The sequence below is a fragment of the Lagenorhynchus albirostris genome, chromosome 5 (genome assembly GCF_949774975.1).
Source record: "Lagenorhynchus albirostris chromosome 5, mLagAlb1.1, whole genome shotgun sequence".
Lineage (NCBI taxonomy): Eukaryota > Metazoa > Chordata > Mammalia > Artiodactyla > Delphinidae > Lagenorhynchus > Lagenorhynchus albirostris.
Genome location: NC_083099.1, coordinates 90302718 through 90323982, shown reverse-complemented (window position 1 = coordinate 90323982; position 21265 = coordinate 90302718). Strand labels below are relative to the sequence as shown.

The window sequence follows — 21265 nt, the reverse complement described above, 5'->3', positions numbered from 1 at the left end:
GATCTTTGCACGTGTAATTAAGGTAAGGACCTCAAGATGATATCTGGATGGGCCTTAAATCCAACAGCTAATCACCGTATAAGAGACACACAGAGGAGAAGGTGATGTGGAGATGGAGGCAAAGATTGGAGTGACGCGGCCACAGGGAATATGCCAAAAGCCACTGGAAACCGGCACAGGTAAGGAATGATTCTCCCCTAGAGGTTCCAGAGGGAGTGTGACTGCTGAGTTTATTTGATCTTGGACTCTGGCCTCTAGAACTGTGACAGAATAAGTTTCTATTGTTTTAAGCCACCCTGTTTGCGGTAATTTTGTTATAGCATCTTAGGGAAACAAAGACAGTCACACCGTAAAACAGAGTGCCCAGGAGCAAGCTGGCTGCATGGCAAGGCTGCTATAGCAATGGGTCCCAAATGCCACCATCTTTGCCTCATCTGCTCAGTGCAGCTCCTGCTGAATAGATTCTGAGTGAATTAAAGAAGCTGAGCAACCAATCATCACCTACTTAATGATGATGAAAAAAAATTATTCCATTTATTGAGCACTAACTAGGTAACAGGCACTGAACTACATGCTTTACATTCTTTTATTTATCCTCCAAGCTACCATGGAGAGACAGACATTATTATCCCACTTTACAGATAAGGTGACTTCGAGAAACAGAGGTGGCATTTGGACACGGGTCTATCATGCTCCGAGCCTCATGCCTTTACTTTAGGATGAAAACCTGTGGGAAGGGATATGAATACTGACCAAATAAAATTGGGGAAACGCTAAGATAATGTCCCTTCCTAGTGGGCATTTCTCAAGGATTATTCTCATATGAGTATGCTTAAATTCAATATCTTTTTCACCCAAAAGAGGGCTGGGACATCGCCAATGTGATGCCAGCATTCTGTTTCAGTAGTGAAGCATATACACGTACATAGATCATCCAATGGTTATAGCGCCTCTTCAGGGCATGCAGCACAGATGCTTCATTGAGGTGAGTCAGCATTGCCATGTCTTCAATCATTTCAAACTCTGGGGGATTCATCTGCTGGATTTCGTCCTCCTTGACACTCAGACTCTGCAGAGAGGAGAAAAATGTAAGATATATTCCCCTATTTCTTCTATGCTCATTCATTTTTGCCATGCATTGGGAAGAATTTTGAAGGAGTTAAGAAAAAGGTGCCTCATTAGAGGATGGAGCCAGAGGAAGTTAAACCAACCTGTTTTTCCCAAGAATTCCTCCGACTCATGTTCTCTCCTTGCCCGAAGATAAAGTTTTTTAAAAGTGGTTTTGTTGAACCAAAATTTTCTAAATTGCAGTGCCCTGATCCTGTGGCTCCTCAGACTGAGATTGCCCCTGAGAGAACACACATTATATTGCTCATGATCTAGCCTGATCTAACCTCCCCTCGGCTCTGATTCTATTTTTCTCTCCTTTTGTTACCAACTTTAAGTATTACTCTCCACCCACTGGCTTTATTGCCTTTGTTAATGTTACAAAGACCAAAGGTGATTGGAAGTGTAGTCACTTCTAACATCAGGAGGAGGAAGCCTGGAGCCAGGGAGATGCTGGCCCCAGAGTGGGGCTGGGGGGAATGGGACCTCCATTAGATGGTGAAAGGTCAAGCAGAACAAAGCCACCCACCTTTAGACTCCTCTTTCTATATCATTAACTTGTTGCTTTCATGTTCTTCTTCCTATGATTTCTTTCATAGTTGTAACCACATTATATTCACAGATCATCATAAATACTGTTAAAAAGACAGCAGTTTTAAAAAATGTGCTTAGAAGAACAAACTTCTCATCTGGAGGCCTAATAAAATTGAACTGGACACAATCAAGAAAGTGAAAAGACAACACACAGACTGGGAGAAAATAATTGAATCCCTTAGTTTCCTTTTTCCCTTGCCTAAATATGTATATTCCTATTGATAAGGACCAAGTTCTGCCCTTAATTCCATTAATTAGTTATATAAAAATCTACCTAACTTGTGATTTTTTAAATGTACAGACACCATCAGAAGGCATATTAAGACACCATAAGTGGTAGTTTTTGAGTGGCCTCCAGAATTTTACAATTCAGATGGCAATGCTTTAGATCATAAATTGTCTAAATACAAAGATAAGGGCATGAAAAAGACAAACTTTCTTGATAATGATCGTACCTGTTTGTTTTAGGATGTGGCTTGTTATGGAGTCGGGAAGGGCAGAATTGGAAGGAGATTGGTGAATTGCATATGGGCAGGAAATGATCTGTAAAATCTATAATGGAGTGTTCATCCAAGTCAGGGCAGAAATAGGGCCCAATTCTCTGCCATGGAGCTGGCAGGCACGTGAGGTCAGTGATGCAAGGCAAAGGTTCTGAGAGTAGGCTGTCTGTACAATATTGCCCTGTTGCTCTGAATACCTTGGTGACAGGCAGAAGGGGTTGGGGACTGTTACAGTCTCACTACACATTCTCTCTATGACCTCTCACAGTCTAACTTATGCCCCAACACTTGACCTAAGCTTCTCTTTCAAAGGTCATAGGTGACCTCCTAATTCTGAAGTTCAAGGCTCTCTCCAAGCCCTAAATCTCTTTCTCTAGCGTTTGACATTACTGACCATTCTCCCATTTCTTGGTTCCTCTGACACTGTTCTATTTTTATTCAGATTATCCCACTCTTTCCTGATCCTACAAACATAGCTTGCTTCACAGTTCCTAAGGTCATTATTTACTCCAAGAGGCACCTTTAAAAAAGAACTTGAGGGCTTCCCTGGTGGCGCAGTAGTTGACAGTCCGCCTGCCAATGCAGGCGACGCGGGTTTGTGCCCCGGTCCGGGAAGATCCCACACGCCGCGGAGCGGCTAGGCCCGTGAGCCATAGCCGCTGAGCCTGCGCGTCCGGAGCCTGTGCTCCGCAACGGGAGAGGCTACAACAGTGAGAGGCCCGCATACCGCAAAAAAAAAAAAAAAAAAAAAAAGAACTTGAAATATGATAGAAGAATTGGAAAAAGTTGTGCATTCTAGAGTCAATGAGCTTTACCACTGGCAACTCTGATTCTTCAATGTTCGTCATTACATCTTTGATAGTTAAGTGGAGGAGCTTCTTAAAGATTAATGAGTTTTCTAAAGTGTATCAGTGGCATCTCCTACCCCAGGTTTTTAACAAAACAGTTGGAGAAAGGACACACCTAATTATTAAATTAAATAGAGAACTTAGTCACCAATGGGCTGAAATAAAGATTTCTTTACCTTTCCATCTGTTGTCTCAACAATTATTCTGTCATCATCTCCACCCCCTTTAATCTCAGCCTCAACATAAGCATTCTTCACATCATGAATCCAGCATTTCTTCTTCCCTACAGAGGGGAAAAAAGATGGATATTTAACTACAGTCCCTGTAGGAAACGTACATTGGACACTTTCATACTGATGGACATGGTCTCATTTCTGCTAAGTCTGCTTGTTGACCTGGCGTCACCAATATAGGAAGTTGCAAAGTTAGATAAGATCATGAACGCTCACCCTGAAGATAAACCTACATAAGGACTGTTTAGGAGCAAGAAGCGTTTCAGAAAGTGGAGATTAGGAACATTTTGCTACCAGACGGTTACCTGCAAAGCCTTACCCACCTCTCCCAATCCCCACACTTACCTCCCATTCACAGCCCCAGGTGCTTGGTGGTTGGCCTGGTGCTCTCACCCTTCCCAGCTCCCTCCAAAAAACTTCCCTCAGAAAGGTCTGGTTACAACTAAGTGAAATTTAGGTTAGTGGCCATGTCTGTCCATCAGGGTTTCTTTAGACCTTATTTTTAATTTTGGAATGAAAGCCTGCTAAGAGAATTATACGGTAGACTTGGAGGGGGGAGAATTGAGGAGAGAGAATATGGATGATTGCTGTCATACAGCAAAACTGATTCATATTATTTTTCCCCATATATTGTTTTTCTCTCCCCCTGCCTCCTCAACCCCATGTCTCACGCCTTAGCAAAGCAGCCCTCTACAAAGCAATGAACCGATAAGAGGCTCTGGGTGACACGAGCCAGAATTCTTCTGAACGTCTGAGGCAGCTTCTCTTGGCCTCCTGGGATGCTTCTCAACTCCTCTCCCACCTGAGGCAGATCTCTAGGGAAGATGAATAAGAAAGAGTCTCTTAAAGGAAAGTGAGTCTTACCAGAAGCTCACAGAAATCCCCGTTCACAGCTCCTCAGGTAGATGGGGGGAGGGGGCAAGGAGAGCATTTGGCTGGAAGAGGGAAAACCTGTGCCTAGGGCTGTGGGATGCACAGGGGAGACCCTACTGCAGCCACAGCACTGGTAGGTAGTGCCAACTCCATCCCACCTCCCCAACACATGAATCACAAAAGCTAGCAAGCCTCACTGCTGCAGGATGGGCAGCCTCGCCAGACGCTCTCCCCAGAGGTGGACGATAGGACTTGAGGACTGAGTGTGGAAGAAGGAGGTGAAGCAGGGCAGCACGCACCCCTCTTCCATCACACTTGTCTCTGAAAAGAATTTCACTGCTCACTACTTTCCTGCCATCACCACCTACACTGTTCTCTCTTTCCCTTTCCCTGGTTACAACCAATTCACCACTCAAACTGCTGGGCAAGAGGATTTTTGTATTCCTATCTGATTGATTTTGCATTTGCTTCTACTTGTTGTTTGCATTTTAAATACTGGTTTTAATTGTATTGATCATTTTGGGGTTTTTTTCAAAAGCTAATTTGGCTTTGTGTTATGTCTATGAAAATAAGCTTGTTTTTGAAAAGCGCCCATTTGCATACATTGTGTGTGCTTAAGGTACTGCATTTTAAACCAAGTGTTATTACTTGAAAGAAACATGGGTACCACCTGGCACAGATTTCCCTTTTGTCATTTTTATTTTTTTTAGAAAAAGAACCTGGGAAGAGAGATTAACAGACTTGTCCACAGTCACATAGCTAATTAGTGACAGTCATTAGAATAATGACACTAGAAATTAGATCATTTACCTCCTAAATCAGAGCTTTTCCACTAAAGCATTCTTCCTCTATATTATATGCTGAGCTTTTTTCCCTCCAGTTTTTCTCTCAGAAATTATGTTCATCACCTGCCTCATGATTAGCTCTTTCTTTTATCACCTCTGGAAGCAGTGGGAGAGAAGAATTTTTGGAAGCACTTAGCTACTTGAGACCGAGTCCCAGAGAAGGATCGTTCTGAAGATGAAGTAAATAAACTCAGTCAACTTTTAATTCCTTGAATTCTCATGAATAATTGCAAGGATGGAAACATAGACAGCAATGGCTTTGATTCAGGCCACCTGGATTTTAGGCCTGGCTTTGCTAGTAACAAGATACAAGGCAATGCCTCAACTCTTTGGGCCTTAGTTTTCTCATCTGCAAGCTCAGGAGGTTCATCTCTATGATTTCATAGTTTTAGATGACTAAATATATTTTCCAAAATAAAGGTAACATGTGTTTATTGCAAAAAAGCTTTACAAGTAGAGAAATGTGTGAAGAAGAACATTTTAAAATAATCTCCCATAATGGAACAACTCAGAGATAACCACTGTTATCTATCTGAAGCATTTTTTTCAAGTCTTTTTTTCTATGATATTAATCAAAATTGAAGGAATATTGTATCCAGTTTTGTAGTTATTTTAACTAGATGGTTTACTTGTTCTATAAAAATCACTTACATTTGCCTTGAAATGGTGTTTTGTTTCTATTTCTGAAAGCACACTTCCTCCCTGACACCCAGCAATTCTAGTTTTCTAGGTAGCATAGTAATGCATTGTGTTTATTTTTCACATTTATTGTCTTCTTTGATCCTCATGAAGGAAGGTAGGCAGAGAAAGCATATGTTCCCATTTGAAAGAAAGGAAACTGAGGCTCAGTAAGGTAAAGTGATGTGCTCTAATTAGCCAGAAAGCATCAAGAACAGGGAATTTGAACCCAAAACTACTTGCCAAATACTCTTATCACACAGCTTCCATTTGGCCTGAGTTCCAAAAAGCAGACTCCATTGTCTACTAGCCCAGGGGGATGAAAAACTTCTGCTGACTCTCCTCTTTGTGCTGTCAGTGCATTTCTATGAGGAAGGATTGTTTGACCAAAAAAAAAAAAAAAAAATTAGAAATTATGTGGATTGTTATAGTTTAAGGAATTGTTTACAGTGCTGACTCTACTAAATGTATCATCCAATTATCTCGAATGCTTTGGCATTTTGATTTTCTCTCTGGTACCACTAGGATCTTGTCCCTCATTATCTAACTATTTGCCATAAGCTTCTGCATGACCAGTTCTGACCTCAGGGATAGTTCTGTTATTGTATTTGATTTGACGGATTATAATTAGCTACTCTAAAATCCAATCACAGTAATGACATCCAATGACTGGAAACTGGGAACTGATCCAGGACTGGTCTATGATGGAAATAGAATGTGCTACCTAACTGGCTTGAATTATAATTGGTCATATTAAAGTCTAATGTTGACTAATTCGGAGTACTGGAACAACTCTCAGTCGGGGTTTATGCTGTGCTGTTGAATACTTTTTGGAATTGAGATATATAGATGGCTTGATGCTGGATCACACTGTGAAACTGACTGTAAGTCTCCAATTAACCAAAATTCAGAAGATGGCCATGCAGCCCAGACAAGTAAAGAAAGAGGGGGGAAATGTAACATTTATTTAGAGATTTTAATGTAGTACTCAGCCTTTATCTTACGGGTAAATCCTCATTAACCTTTGTCCTTGCCTATAACTGCTAAGAAATTACTCAGCAGGGTGAGAAAATCCCCCAATTATCTTCTGTTTAGTGTTGGCTGAGTGACCCTCCTGACCTAGGAGACAGCCAGGGGGCAAAGTTCCAGCATCAGCAAATCCTGAAGAGGGCCCAGGACAACTTCTGTTTCTCCCACCTTCCTGGAGCCTTTTCCTTCATTCTTCCTACCAGTGCACCAACCCCCCTGCAGTCTCAGCCCCCTCGCTCTCCTCTGCTATTTACCCACATGAAGAGGCTTCTGAGAAAGACTTTATCTGGGGCCATACCGGGGTGCTCCTTGAAAAGAAAACCTCTTGTAGGGCCCAGTAAGCAGGTCTTGGGCCTGGGTTGCCTCCCAGGCCTCCTGATCTTCCTTGCAAACTTCCATCTTTACCCTCCACACCCTGAGCTCCTCAACTGCTCAGTGGTTCATGGAGACAGATTGCACCCCAAGCAAATAAGTTAGGCTCCAGAACTGATGGCTTCTCTCCACTGTTCAGACAGTTGCCGCCTGGAAGCAGTAAAATAAAGTGAAGCCAGCAGGCGCCACAAGTCTGGCCATCGAAGGCCGTGGCCTGGAGCAGAAGCAGCTCAGCCTCACTTCTTCTGAGATAGGCCGCGGCCTCGCCAAGCTCTGACAGGTCCATCCTCCTTAAAGGGATCCACCACATCAGGCTGAGGCCTAAACGTGAGCCGAAAGGATTCACTCTGCAGAAGACGTGTAGGAAGGAACCAGGGGAAAGGAGACATCAGGCACTGAAGTGAGAAACTAGTCACCACAGATGGACTAACGAGGGTTAAGTCTTCTTTTTCACTACCTCTCTGCTGTGTCTCAAGTATATGACAAAACTGTACACAAGGAATCTTACTCTAGCAGGATCAACTTATCCATTAGTCACAGAAGGCCCAGTGCCTAGAGTCCATGATGCTTTTAAGGGCCCACAAAACTATTTTAATTTCTTTTAAAAGCAGAAGAAAAATATGAATATAATCTTAATGATATACAATAATGAAACCAGCCTGGATTCTGTTAATTGGTCTTTATACCAACACAGTTGTAAAATGCAATTTTTAATACTTTTTGTGAAGGAAGGGGCCCAGAAAGACAAAAGTGCCTACAGCCCATGAAAGTCATAATGCAACTTAAAGAACAGAGCTCTGACCTGGGTGGGTGGTGGAATGGGGCAGACTGAGAAATGTCGAGCTGTGGACACCAGGGCCCTTGTAGGAGTGGAGGAAGGGCTTGCAGGTATCTAGGTGCATCCAAGTGGATGGAACATCGTAGGCAGATCATGGTGGCAAAGAGGGGAATGTTCAGCATTAGAAAGTAAAGGAATAAAAAGGTGAGTACTGCAGCAGAGATGAGTGTCTAGAGCAGATGGTATATGAAACTGCTGGCAGACAGATCTTTAGGAAGCTGTCCTGGGGCAGCACATGCTGAAGGAGGGAAGCAGGCTGTGTGGTGAACGGAGTGAGTGGGTGTAAGGAGTTCATCAGCTCAAGCAAGGCAAGTTCCAGTCTTGGAGGGACTGAGTTCCTGGGCAAATTATCAGGGCTAAATTCATTGAGCATTCAGTCTGTACCAAACACTTTACTTATTTTATCTTTAATCTGCACACTTTACAATTGAAAATGAGAAGAAGAAATGAAATCTGGGCTATCACGATCCCAAATGAGAGGTCATTCTCTCCAATTGGACAGAAAAGGTCTTAGGCTTTTTCCTCTCCACTCAAGCTTGCACAGCAAGTCTTCTTAGCCCCATTTTATAGATGAGAAGGTAGAGAAGGACTTTCCAAGGTGGCTTAGCTCTGGGACCTCATGACTGAACAGCCCATTGTCTACCCTGTCCGGAATGAACTGCAATCGCTTTGTATTTCATACGTGGGTGGAAATTAACAAGCCTAATCATGTATTTTACTGCACTTAATCTATTCTTTGCTTCCTGGTGACTTGGGTGCATCCATGACAGCACCTCTGGGATCTAAGGAGTGCGGTTTAAAGCAAAGACTGATGGTCCAGGACAAGAGCTAATTTTATCTCTGCCAGAAAATAAGCACGTGACTTGTAGGAAATCACTTAATCTCTCTAGGTTCAGTTTCCCTCCCTACACAATGCAAGTCCCTGTAATCTATAGGGACATTTTTCAAGATAGAGAGAAGAAAAGTACTCATGAGAAGCACGTGAGCCAAAGCCCAGAGATGGGAAACGGAGTGACATTGCCCAGGAGAAAAAGATAAAATTGACCTTTCTGCAGGTGAGCAGTCAGATTTAGGATTTGTAATAATAATACTTCATAAGTATTTGAATAGTTAACATGGAGCTCGATGAAGAAAAGCTCTGAAAGTTAGGCAGAGAAACTTTGGAACAGACTATAGGAAACATCATAGACTCTGGGCAAGGACACGAGGGGAAGCAGTATTTTAGGAAAATGGCTCTGGCAGCATATTCAGGGTGAATTGGAACGGGGAGAAACCATAGTCAGGGAGACAAGTTGTGAGTCTGTATTTGTGAGAGAATTAAACCTTCTCCTCCTCTCACTACGTGTGACTTCCTGGTGACTTGTTCAATAGACAGTAGAGCTCAGGAAGTGTACTTTTGATATGGAAGATATCCATAAGTTTGTGTGTGGGTGTGTGTGTGCGTGTGTACACATTTCCTGGAAAGATACCTAAGAAACGGGTATGTCTCTGGGGAACAGGATATGGGTGGGAGAAGGAGACAGTTACCCTACACTCTGTACAATTCTGGTCTGTTTCAATTTGTGGCATGTGCATGTACTTTCATATATAACAGATTTTTTAAAGTAGTTCTTATTATAACATCCAAGGATAAAGAGCTCACATCAAAATACAGAGCACACAGCTGTGTAAATCTCTTTCCTAGTCTGCACCACTTAGCATAATTAAAGGTGTAGAAAGCAGCCCTGGATAGGAGGAAACTGCATTGCCAGGAGTATAACTGTTTGGAGGTAGGTAACTGAGGCCAAGAGGATGACCTACATTAGTACCTTTGAAGTAACTACAAAGTGCAGATTACATGTATCCATTATTCACAGGGTACTTAGGCAACATTGCTCTCAGAAAGTTAGCCTCAGACAGAGGCCTTAGATACTTATGCATGTTCGTGGTACAGCCAAACAACTATTACAGTTCTGTTCTAGCACTCAGTTTTTCACTTTCTCAGGGACTGAGTAAATAAGTATATAAACCACCATGCTTCCATTTACATTGACATGATAACAATTTCCAGAGTTAAATGTGTCTTGGTTACCTACTAAAGACAAGGAGTGGGAAAGCCTTATGTGAAAGGGAGAGTCGACATGTGAACTTTTCACCTTGGCCTGGAAAGGCTCATACTGGTCAGAACCTAGCTGCCCTTGATAGGCGATAAGTTAACTGTCATGTGAGAAGTGACGCCAGTGTGGGCGACTGGCCATTCCAGGTGTCTGGGGACTGAAGCATTTCCCAGGACTTGGGACTTTCAGTGCTCAAATCAGGAAAGTCCCACACAAGCTGGAACAATTTGGTTACCCTCCTTTTAAGTCTAGAGCATTTAGTTATTTTTAAGAATAAAATCTCTAGTTTGGAAATTAGCTATTTTTATGCTGGTTGTATTTTCTGTGGTTCTCTCTCTCTCTCTCCAGGTATTTCGTCAATAGCTTTTTGAAAATGTCCATTTATTCTCTCATCCAACATGTACAAATTGCCCACCTACAACTGCCCACACTAGGCTTGGGGGCTACAGTAATGGGCAGGATAAATATGCTCTTTTCTCTCTTAGAGTAATAGACTGGGACTGGGTTGGACAGGGTCGGGAGAGGGAGTTCCTTCTGTCATGAATTACAGCTACACTTTAGGCAAATTTGAAGAGAAAAATCTTCATGCCCCCCCCCCACCCGGGGAGGAATGGTGCTGGTCATGCAGCAGAGGTCAGAATGAGGGAGCCCAGGGGACGGTGGAAGCCAGGAGAAGAGGTGAGTTTGTACAGCTGTGACGCCCAGCTCACCACTCAGCTGAAACCTTAGGAGGGGTGATGATTTTCTTGACACGAGAGGCCTTTTCCTCACACTGTTCTTTCACAGGCTCCTTCTCTCCCCCAGCATCCTCTGCCTGCCTCTTCAATGGAAGGGTTCCCATCTTTGGAAATGAACGCTGCGAGTCATTTCCAATTTCTCCTTTTCTCTCATGCCCACATTCAATTGATCACCAAGTTCTCTTGATTCTATAATTCTCAGGTTCTTAGCCACCTTTAGCAGACACGGTTTGGAGTGTCCACTGAGCCCACACACTTCTCTGAGAAGTGCCTGCCTTCATACACAGAAAAGGAACCACAAACTGTCATGTCTGTAAGGTGACACTGGTCACTGGCCCAGCTGATTACACCAAGTCTGAGTACCCAATCCAATCAGGGACAATCACGGTGTCTTTTCCTGGAAGACAGATTTGAGACTTAGATGCCACTCTCATTCTGGGTCTTTTGCTTGAACTGAGTGGTGCAGGCTTGGGGGTTGAGGTGGGCATTGTGGTGTGGTCACGTGGTGCCACATGCATGGTAATCAGCAGAAGCATCAACAGAGAGGGAATCATAAGAATGAGGAGAAGCAGCCATAAAGAGATGAGGAAAGAGAGAGAAAAAGAGATTGCTTGCCTGTGTTCCAAATAGCTTTCCCGGTTACAGACCTCTTGAGACCTAGATTCAATTCCTGCCTTTGGCTTTCAAAAAATCTTTCAATAACCTTCCAATAAATCCCTATTCCTTTCCCCTAAACTCAGCTTTAAATGGTCTTAAGTGAGTTTCTGGTTTTGCCATCAACATATCCTTAACGAAGACGTTATGTCCCAGTCTCTGTACTAATACAGGTTCTTATTTTATCTCCTAAGATGTTGTGAAGATTATATATAAATAAAAGTCAGCACAGTGTCTGGTGCATTGTAAAACTTCAATCAATGTTAACTACTCTTATTACTATTCACAAGCATTTGTTCAGGCTTTGAATGCTAACTTGATTAGTGAATCTGAAATGTGTAAAACTGTAATAGAGGACAATACCTTGGGGAAGTAGGGACGGGAGATGGAAATTCACAAAGTGGCAGTTGTAGTTGGGTGGATGCAGGTGAAACAACGGGATCATTTACTTGGGCAGTGCTCTATCCTGGGAGGTCACGTTGACTCTAGTCCTCTCACTGATGACCACACTGAATCCATCACAGGGCAATCTTACCTTTTTCAATCAGGGCCAGACAATACATTTCTGGAGGGAGGAGACACAGAGAGTGTCTCCTTTGAAATCCTCACCACCTTGGCATTTTAGTGCTTTTACTGTAAGCAGAAATTCAATCGAAGCCTATTAAGTAAATTGTTAAAAGAGTTAAAGTCTTTTCACGTTAGCAACCTCAACAGTTTTCAAGTTGGTTTCCTCATAATTGATTAGATTCAATTGAGTTCTTCATCAAGTTAGGTTATTATGCATGTTTACTTTCAAGGGCTTCCACTGCTCGGAAACCGTGATGCAAGTAATAAGAAGAAATAGTAATATTCCTCTGAGTAAACAAACACTAAGAATCTCTTGACAAAGCCTCTTCCATTATTAAAATTGGAGACAAAGTGCCTGAAAACGAGAATGGATTTATCCAGATGTCAACAGAGGAAGGGGAGAATTATCAAGCACTTAAATAATTCCCTAAAAGCTGGAACGTGTGTCTCAAGGCAGAAGTGAAATACTTTTACTTACAAGGCCCAGTGAATGCCACAAACCTGGGGAAATGCTGCAAGATGCTCTTAATTAGTGGCATGACTGGGGAGACAAGCGATGCCGAGATCTAATATTCATGCTGCTGGGATAATCTGTTACGTGCTTCAACTCAGCAAGATTTACTCAGTAGAAAATTGCTAATCGCTTCATCTTTTTGCATAAATCCACCCCCCCTTAACCAGCTATAATACCTACATTTTATTTATTTATATGCTGATTAGCTTTCTAAAAAAATCAGGGACTTTAAGCAAGTTTATCTCCTTAGGAGAGAAATGTTAAAATATCGAGTTGAATTGAATTACAAATCAAGCAGATCGCAGAAATCATTGATTCTTTGGAGCACTCGTTTCAAAGGGTGATGATGATTATGACCCCACGTCTCCAGGCAATCCAGTGCACACTCGCCACTCTGCCCCCCTCCTCCTGGTCTCTCCCCAGCCCACCACCTCCATCACGCCACAGAAACTCTTCTTTCTAATGATCTAAAGACAAATCCTAATGGTGCTTTTTGGTCTCTAATCCTACTCCCTGGTTCTGGGATACCTTCCTCTTTCTGTTCTCTTCCCCTGTGTCCATTGACTAATCAAAGACCCATCCCCAACCAACATAGTGCTTATCAGTGACATTCCCCTTGAGCTCCCTCCTTCCACTGGTGCCCCTCTCCCAGCTTCTGGGGCCCCTTCTATCTTGTCCAACACCACCTTGCCACCTTGTCCTACTCCTTCCTGTCTCCCCACCTTGGATCAAAACTCTGATTCTCTGTACTCAGCTATTTGCTATTTACCCAAAGAAAAAATTCTGATTAAATTCTGTCATGCATTCATTTTTGAGTACGCCCTCTTAGGCTCTGTGGGTTAAAGGAGCAATAAGACCTCAAGAAGTTCCCATCCTATCTGGGGCTGGGCTACAGAGATGTGTATCAGCTCTTAGAAGCTCAAATGAGAACTGCTAGGATAGAGCTGTACACAGGGTGATACAGGTCATGGAGGCATGACTCTCTCACTTATAATTGTATTTTAAAAATAAAAGTTTGCACTCAAAGGAAAGAATCTCATATGCCCCTGAAATGATACCTGTGGATTCAGTAGCAACGCTATTTTATAAGTGCAAATAGTAGTTACCATTTCTGAGGATTTAGTGTACACCAGGCACTGGGTTACGTGCTTTACATATATTAACTCTTTTAAATCTCACAGCAGTTCTATGAGGGACATATAAATAACCCACATTTTATAAAGATGCACACTTGGAGAGGTAGCAAGTGATGTCTCTGGTTTGGAAACGGGATACATGAGAATCATCCTTGATTCCTATTTCTCCCTTCACCTTCATATCCAATCATTTGCCAAGCTCTGCTGACTCATTATCTAAATATTGATCAGAACCATCTGTATTTTTCTATTTCCCCTCCAGCACCTTGATCAAGGCCATTATCATTTCTCTCTTGGCTTATGACTTTACTCTCTGAATTGGTCTCTTGACAGTAGCCAATCCAGAGTGAAGCTGCATATACAGAAACACAATCATATTACTATCTTATTTAAAACCTTTCCATGTTTGTTACTAGAGATAAAGTCCAAAATGTTAACAGGGCCTGCAGAGCCCTCCACCCGCTGGCCCGCCCATCGTCCCCATCCTGTCTCCCTTACTCTCATTGCAGACTTGACCTGGCTGGTGCATTCCTGGTGAGCACCAAGAGTGTCTCTGACCTCTGGGCATTCACACATGAGGTGAATTCTGGCTGGAACCTTCAGTCTTGCCCCTCTCCCTCTGGCTAGTTCCTCTTTACCCTTTGGGTCTCCATTAAGCAACCTTTCTACAGGAACATGTTCTCTAGGCTGTGTCCCTCTTAGATATGTTCTTAGATCCCTTTACTACGTGTATCATGGTAATCTTCATTCTATATTGTTACTATTATTTAATTGTCTAGCTTCTTAACTAAATGTAAGCTATCTTAGGGCAGGGACTAGGTCTGCTCCATTCAGAGCAGACTCCAGTCATTTGCACGGAGTAGGGCCTTAATAAACGCTTAGGGAATGAACCAACAAGCAAATTAGACCCACCAGTCTGACTCCTCAGTTCACGCTCCTAAGTGTGATGCTGTACAGCATCCTGGCTGAACCCCAGCTTAAGGAGGGATCATGTTAGTGGTTAGAAAAGCATCACTACCCCATTCTCTACTTTGGATGAGAAATGAAAATCTAGGTCTATGGTTAAAAGGAGTATGATGAAGATAAAAGTCAACTGGTTGATTATATCAAGAAAACTGAACTTGCAGGGAAAGGTTTAAATAAGTAGCTTATTTTTTAAAGAAAAGTATTTGTTAAGAAATCTGTATTTTATTATTCCAAAATTTTTGAATCCATGGACTTCTAGAACTAAAAGTTATTTATTATTAGCTATCTTAATGCTCCATAATTTATAGGTGAGCATAAAAGGTACCAGCAAAGGGCTTCCCTGGTGGTGCAGTGGTTGAGAGTCCGCCTGCCGATGCAGGGGACACGGGTTCGTGTCCCAGTCTGGGAAGATCCCACATGCCGCGGAGCGGCTGGGCCCATGAGCCATGGCCACTGAGCCTGCGCGTCCGGAGCCTGTGCTCCGCAACGGGAGAGGCCACGACAGTGAGAGGCCCACGTACCGCAAAAAAAAAAAAAAAAGAAAAGGTACCAGCAAATAAACAATTGTCCCAAGTTTAACAGGCAATGACAGTGGAGCCAGGCTGAAAGTATGGACAGTTTTGAGCAGAGTTTAGAAAAAACTACTCATGATAGATCTATGAAGAGGAGCTGAAAAAAACTAAGATTAGGGGCTGTATCTTTGTGCTTCAGAGTTGAAGGCAAATATATTCTCCCATAATACACTAGTTATAACCACACTCAGAGAGTAAATATTAGATAGAATAGAACATTGTCACGATCTAGTAAAATATTCCTTATGGTCAGTGACCCATAATCGGCATAACAGCTTAACACCGAGTTTAGAATTGCTGGTGCTATTATTCAGCCCAAATGATATGCATTAAATATTTTAGTAATTCTAAAAGGTGATGTATAATATAAATCAAAGGTATTATTTGTATTATTCTCATTGATTTTGTATTTTTCTAAATGATATGTTCTTAATCCAGGATAATTAGATGAGTTTCGACTAAGTACAGTTATAATCAACATCTTCACATGATTGATATTCAAAGATATACTCCTCTAAAATAAAACTGGAGTATTATGTATTCTAGTTCAATTAAATTAAACAAATACTTTTTGAACACCCAATAAGTGCCAAAAATTGGCAAAATACTAGGGGTACCTGAATAATTAATACATGGCTTCTGCTCTCAAGCTTTAAATCTAGTAGGAGATAAGACTTGTCAACAAATTGTTTCCAGCGTAAGTGCAATAAGGGACATACATTTGCTAAGAGATTATAATGAAAATAAAACAAATTGTTAAAATTCTTACCTCAGAAGGATTCCATTCAATAAACACATTGAGTTTTTTGTTTTTTCCTTAAAATATTTCATTTCATGTAATGAATAACCCCCAAGGTAAAAATATCAGTAAAAATAGCAAATTGTCTTTCGTGCCTGTCATTCAATGTACTGGTGGAAAACAGAGAGATAAAAACCTACCTTGAAGAGAGCAAAGGAAATGAGTAGACCAGTGCTGAATCAAGACTTTATACACTTTTGTAAAGGTCAATAGTGACAACTTCAGACAATTTTGCCACTGTTTCCAAATTTGTCTACTGGTTTTTGAGAAGTTGACCCCATGGATCTGGATTTGGCACCCAAAATGTCTCTGAAGCAAGGGTGTAGGATGCCAGAAAACTATTCCATTTCTATAACCAAAATCCGCAGACTAATTTAACTCATTCTTTAAATGCTTGCTGCATAGTAGGATTAGACAATATTAATAAGAGAAGCAGCAACACCCCTCTGGTGACATCAATTTTGGAGTCGGGGTCTAATGCTACCTCTCCCAGTGATTTTGAACAATCAAGTTAAGGGTCTCAACATTTTCCACGTTGGCAAGTTAACAGTTAACAATAGTTGTCTACTATTTATTTAGACCATTCTACCAATACTAAGAAAGAACACATATTAATGATTTACTATGTTCCAAGCACTGTTCTAAGTACTTTGCATATATGAATGCATATAACAACACTAAAAAGTAGGACTTTTATTATTCCCACTTTACAAATGAGAAAATAGAGGCAGAGGTGATAAGTTAGTAATTTTTGGAGACAAGATTTGAGCCTAGAATTTGGGGCTTCAAAATCTATTCTTGTAACCATTATGATATACAAATATTCACTCATAATTCTGACAATGTTCTTTAATATCTTCCCCCAAAAATGTAATTCTAGAAAGTGTCCTTTCTATCCAAGGAAATATATTGCTATCTTCTTCCAATTGCCAGAACATTTTCTTTTGCTGCGGTTGCTAGGTAAAGCAAACAGCTGATTGCTATAAAGCTAAAAACAGCTAGACAAAGCCTTGGCTTTGAATCACTTTTCCAGGACTTGAAAGCCTTTTGCGAAACCTGAAAATGTCTCCCCGGAGCAAAGGAGTTTCTGAACTATGTTTAAAATAACTTGGGAAGTGATGTAAAAATGTGGAATTCTCTGAGGTTATAGGAAACAGCTCATGCAATCAGTTCTCAGCACTGTTGGGCCAGTTCTGCATAACTTTTCACCCAAACCAATTAATTCACCACTTTCCGTTGAGGAAAAAAGAAGAGAGTCGAGAGATACCTATGCTTAAGCCTATGACAGCAGTGTTACGGGCAGAAATGGGCTAGTAATAAATGCTGAAGCAAGTACTGCATAATTATAGCTAATCAGTTATGCTAAAGTGAGCCAATATGGCAGCCTAATTGAGATGATCCTTGTTGCTTCTTACAGGAATGCAATTTAATTAGAATGAGTACACTGACATCAGTAACCTCACAGAATCCCAGGCAATATGAGATAAGCAAGAGAAGTATCACCCTGGCTGGCTTTCAGTCTGTAGGAAATGGACATTGAAGCTGTCTACTTGGCCTATGGGATACTGGAAGTCATTTTTTCTGTGTGTTTAGGGCTTGAGAAAACGGGTGTGTTATTGTGTTTGGACATTTAAAGAAGAATCAATCCAGATAAAGCAGACAAAAGAGTTTAACGTGCATTTCAAGGAGCTCTGAGTTTTCAAAATTCCAAAAGCAGAAGAAACTAACCAGATTGGATTTTCAGAGGGGTCTAATTTGGAATAAATAAGAGGCAGCTATTAAGAGTCATAAACCTGTTTCCATTGTGAATAGTCAGGAGGAGAGACGGGTTCCTGTGGACTCTGAGGGCAGGTGGTGGGGAGGAAGAGGAGGGGTACATGCTGAGCGACAGGGAGTGTTTTGGTTCAGTCTATTGAAAAAAAAAATCTCAAGAAAAGGCAGGATCAAGGAGTAGCTGATGTGGCCTAGCTGGCATTTGGTAGCTGACCAACCTACAGGGTAGATAGGCAAGATAGCTCTGGATATTAAAATGTGGCCTCTGATATCTTCTGATAATTCCAGGAGAGTGAGGCAGGGTTACTCATTCTCTGGCTTAAATAGAGAATGGGGATCAAAACAAAAGCCTTCTTGTAAAGTTGTGTCTTAAAAAAATAAAACAGGTGAGAGCTAAATTTTGTCAACAGCTGCTATATTCAAATAATCAAATCCCGCACATAATTGACTGGACAATAATATTAAAGTCATTATGTATTCCTAGCAGAGAAGCACCTTTGAAGATTTGCTGTATATTGATGACCAGAAGTCATTCTAGTTAAAAGGTAGTTGATCAAGCACTCTAATACACAGACCCAAAAGTCAAATCTCAAATCTTAGTATAATAATTGTGAAGACAAAATGTTTTGCAACATTGACTGCACAGATGTTACTACCATTTGAGAGCCAAATAATTCACATGATGTTGCTTTGAATCACAATTTATTACAAGTAATTCTTTCTGTTTTTAACTTAGATGGAAGGGTCAATATCATAAAAGATGTTACAGTATGTTAGTGAATGGAGGAAGGGAGAGAGGAGTTTGCTGCCGATTTAAAAGAAGAAAAAAAACGGCACTATCAAATCCTCTCCCTTCCAGGGTGCCCATCTTTTTCCCCTCCCAACTCTATCGGTGCGATTTGAGGATGAGCACATTTGTCAAAGGACTTGATGTGTGGATGTAAAGTGATGCTTTCATGTTTGTTAGAAAATAAGATCATAGGTTTATGAGGAGGATAATTGTTAAAGAAGTGTGTGGTATTTAAATGAGAATGAGTTACAGAAGTATCATAGTGTATTTAAAAATTACTTGATGTGGGCTTCTCTGGCGGTGCAGTGGTTGAGAGTCCGCCTGCGGATGCAGGGGACGCCAGTTCGTGACCCAGTCCGGGAGGATCCCACATGCCGTGGAGCGGCTGGGCCCGTAAGCCATGGCCTCTGAGCCTGCGCGTCCGGAGCCTGTGCTCCGCAATGGGAGAGGCCACAACAGTGAGAGGCCCGCGGGAATAGTGGCTATCTCTGTGTAGTCGGATTATGGATTCTTTAAAAAATTATTTTGCAGCTCCATATTTTCTTTTTTTAAAAATTTATTTATTTAATTTATTTATTTTTGGCTGCATTGGGTCTTCATTGTGGTGCGCTGGCTTCTCGTTGCGGTGGCTTCTTTGGTTGCAGAGCCCTGGCTCTAGGTACCCGGGCTTCAGAAGTTGTGGCCTGCGGGCTCTGGAGTGCAGGCTCCGTAGTTGTGGCACATGGGCTTAGTTGCTCCGTGGCATGTGGGATCTTCCCGGACCAGGGCTCAAACCCATGTCCCCTGCATTGGCAGGTGGATTCTTAACCACTGTGCCACCAGGGAAGCCCTATATTTTCTAATCTATAATAAACATGCATTTTTTAATATCGTTATTGGAGTATAATTGCTTTACAATGGTGTGTTAGTTTCTGTTGTACAACAAAGTGAATCAGCTATAAGTATATACATATATCCCCATATCCCCTCCCTCTTGAGACCCTCCCATCTTCCCTATCCCACCCCTCTAGGTCGTCACAAAGCATCGAGTTGATCTCCCTGTGCTATGTAGCTACTTCCCACTAGCCGTCCATTTTACATTTGGTAGTGTATATATGTCAATGCCACTCTGTCACTTCGTCCCAGCTTCCCCTCCCCCACCCGTGTCCTCAAGTCCGTTCTCTACGTCTGCATCTTTATTCCTGCCCTGCCACTAGGTTCATCAGTATAAACATGCATTTTTGTGTAATAAAAATTTATCTTAGGGCTTCCCTGGTGGCGCAGTGGTTGAGGGTCCGCCTGCCGATGCAGGGGACATGGGTTCGTGCCCCGGTCCGGGAGGATCCCACATGCCGCGGAGCGGCTGGGCCCGTGAGCCATGGCCGCTGGGCCTGCGCGTCTGGAGCCTGTGCTCCGCGACGGGAGGGGCCACAGCGGTGAGAGGCCCGCGTACCACCAAAAAAAAAAAAAAAAAATTATCTTAAAATAAGATGCTGGTCAGTATTTCTGGATGTAAATTAGGGTCATAATTGAGTGTATGTCTTTATATATTCACATATATAATATATACTATATGCTTATACATATATAATTAACATATAAATAAGTCAAACATATTATACACCTTTTTTTTTTTTTTTGGTTTGCCTTTGGCCTCTTGCCGTAATCTGTATCAGAGTTTACAGTTTCTTATACTTCCACTCACATCTTCCTTGCTTTCCCCCCTACCCCACACATGACCCAGGTTAACAATTTAGAATTCATCCTTTGATACTTTCCTCCATGCTGAAATGCTCACATAGGTATGCAAACACATCACACATTGCTCTTGGTTGTTTAACAAAATGAGATCAATTATATATAGGTCTCTAGGTCTTACTTTCCTCACTCAATAATGTCATTGAAAACCTGTCAAACCAACCACAGGAACTCTAATTCATTTTAATGGCTGTATGATATTCCATGGTGTAGATGTACCATAATTTATTCAGCAGTTCCCCTATTGAAGTTTCTAGATTTTTTTTGCCACCATGAAAAATATTGTGATTGGCATCTTTGTATGTGTGTCATTACTCAAAGTTTTATTACTTTGGGAAAGTGTCTCAGGAGTGGGAATATTAAGTTAGAGAAAATGCATTTAAAATTTTAATAGATATTGTCAGATTGCTTTCCAAAAAGGCAGTAACACTTAACAATTTCACCTGCCATGTATGAAAGTACACTTTTTCCTGCATTACTGACAGTAATTGCATTCTCATTCTTTTTAATTTTTGACAATCCAATAAGTGTAAAGTAATATCTCATCTTAACTTTAATTTCATTTCCCAGTCTATTAAAGAAATTGAGCATCTTTTCAAAAGCTTATCAGTCATTTGAATTGATTTTTGTCTGAGTTGTTTATTCTGCCTATTTATTTTGCCTATTTTCCTATGGGGGTGTTTCATTTTTCTTTTCAATTTGCAGCTGTTCTTTGTACATTTTGTATGCCAGTCCTTTGCCATCTGTATTATCTGTTTAATTTACCAAATAATTTGTCTCCTGAATTTGTTTGTGGTAAGAGTTGTATTATATTTTGATACAGTTAAATATACCTATCTTTTCTTTTTATAACTAAGAATATTTATTTGTCTAGCTTTGGAGGATTATAAATGGTTATATTTAGCCAGTATTTCTTGGTAGTCCCAGTATTAGGTGCCAAGGCGAACGACAACAATAACAAAATTGCCTTTTGCAAATGGACAATTTGGGAACAGAAAACTCCAAAA

The 21265-nt window shown here is 41.4% G+C and overlaps 1 protein-coding gene across 1 annotated transcript in view; it reads right to left on the bottom strand.

The window, feature by feature from the left end:
- Positions 1-7380, bottom strand: part of MYH15 (myosin heavy chain 15) — a 185666-nt gene extending 178286 nt beyond the window's left edge. Inside the window, 3 exon segments of the mRNA XM_060149051.1 lie at positions 926-1069; positions 3226-3332; positions 7278-7380. Coding sequence (XP_060005034.1) covers positions 926-1069; positions 3226-3332; positions 7278-7365 — 339 coding nt within the window. The 5' untranslated portion in view covers positions 7366-7380.
- Positions 7381-21265: the final 13885 nt, after the last annotated feature.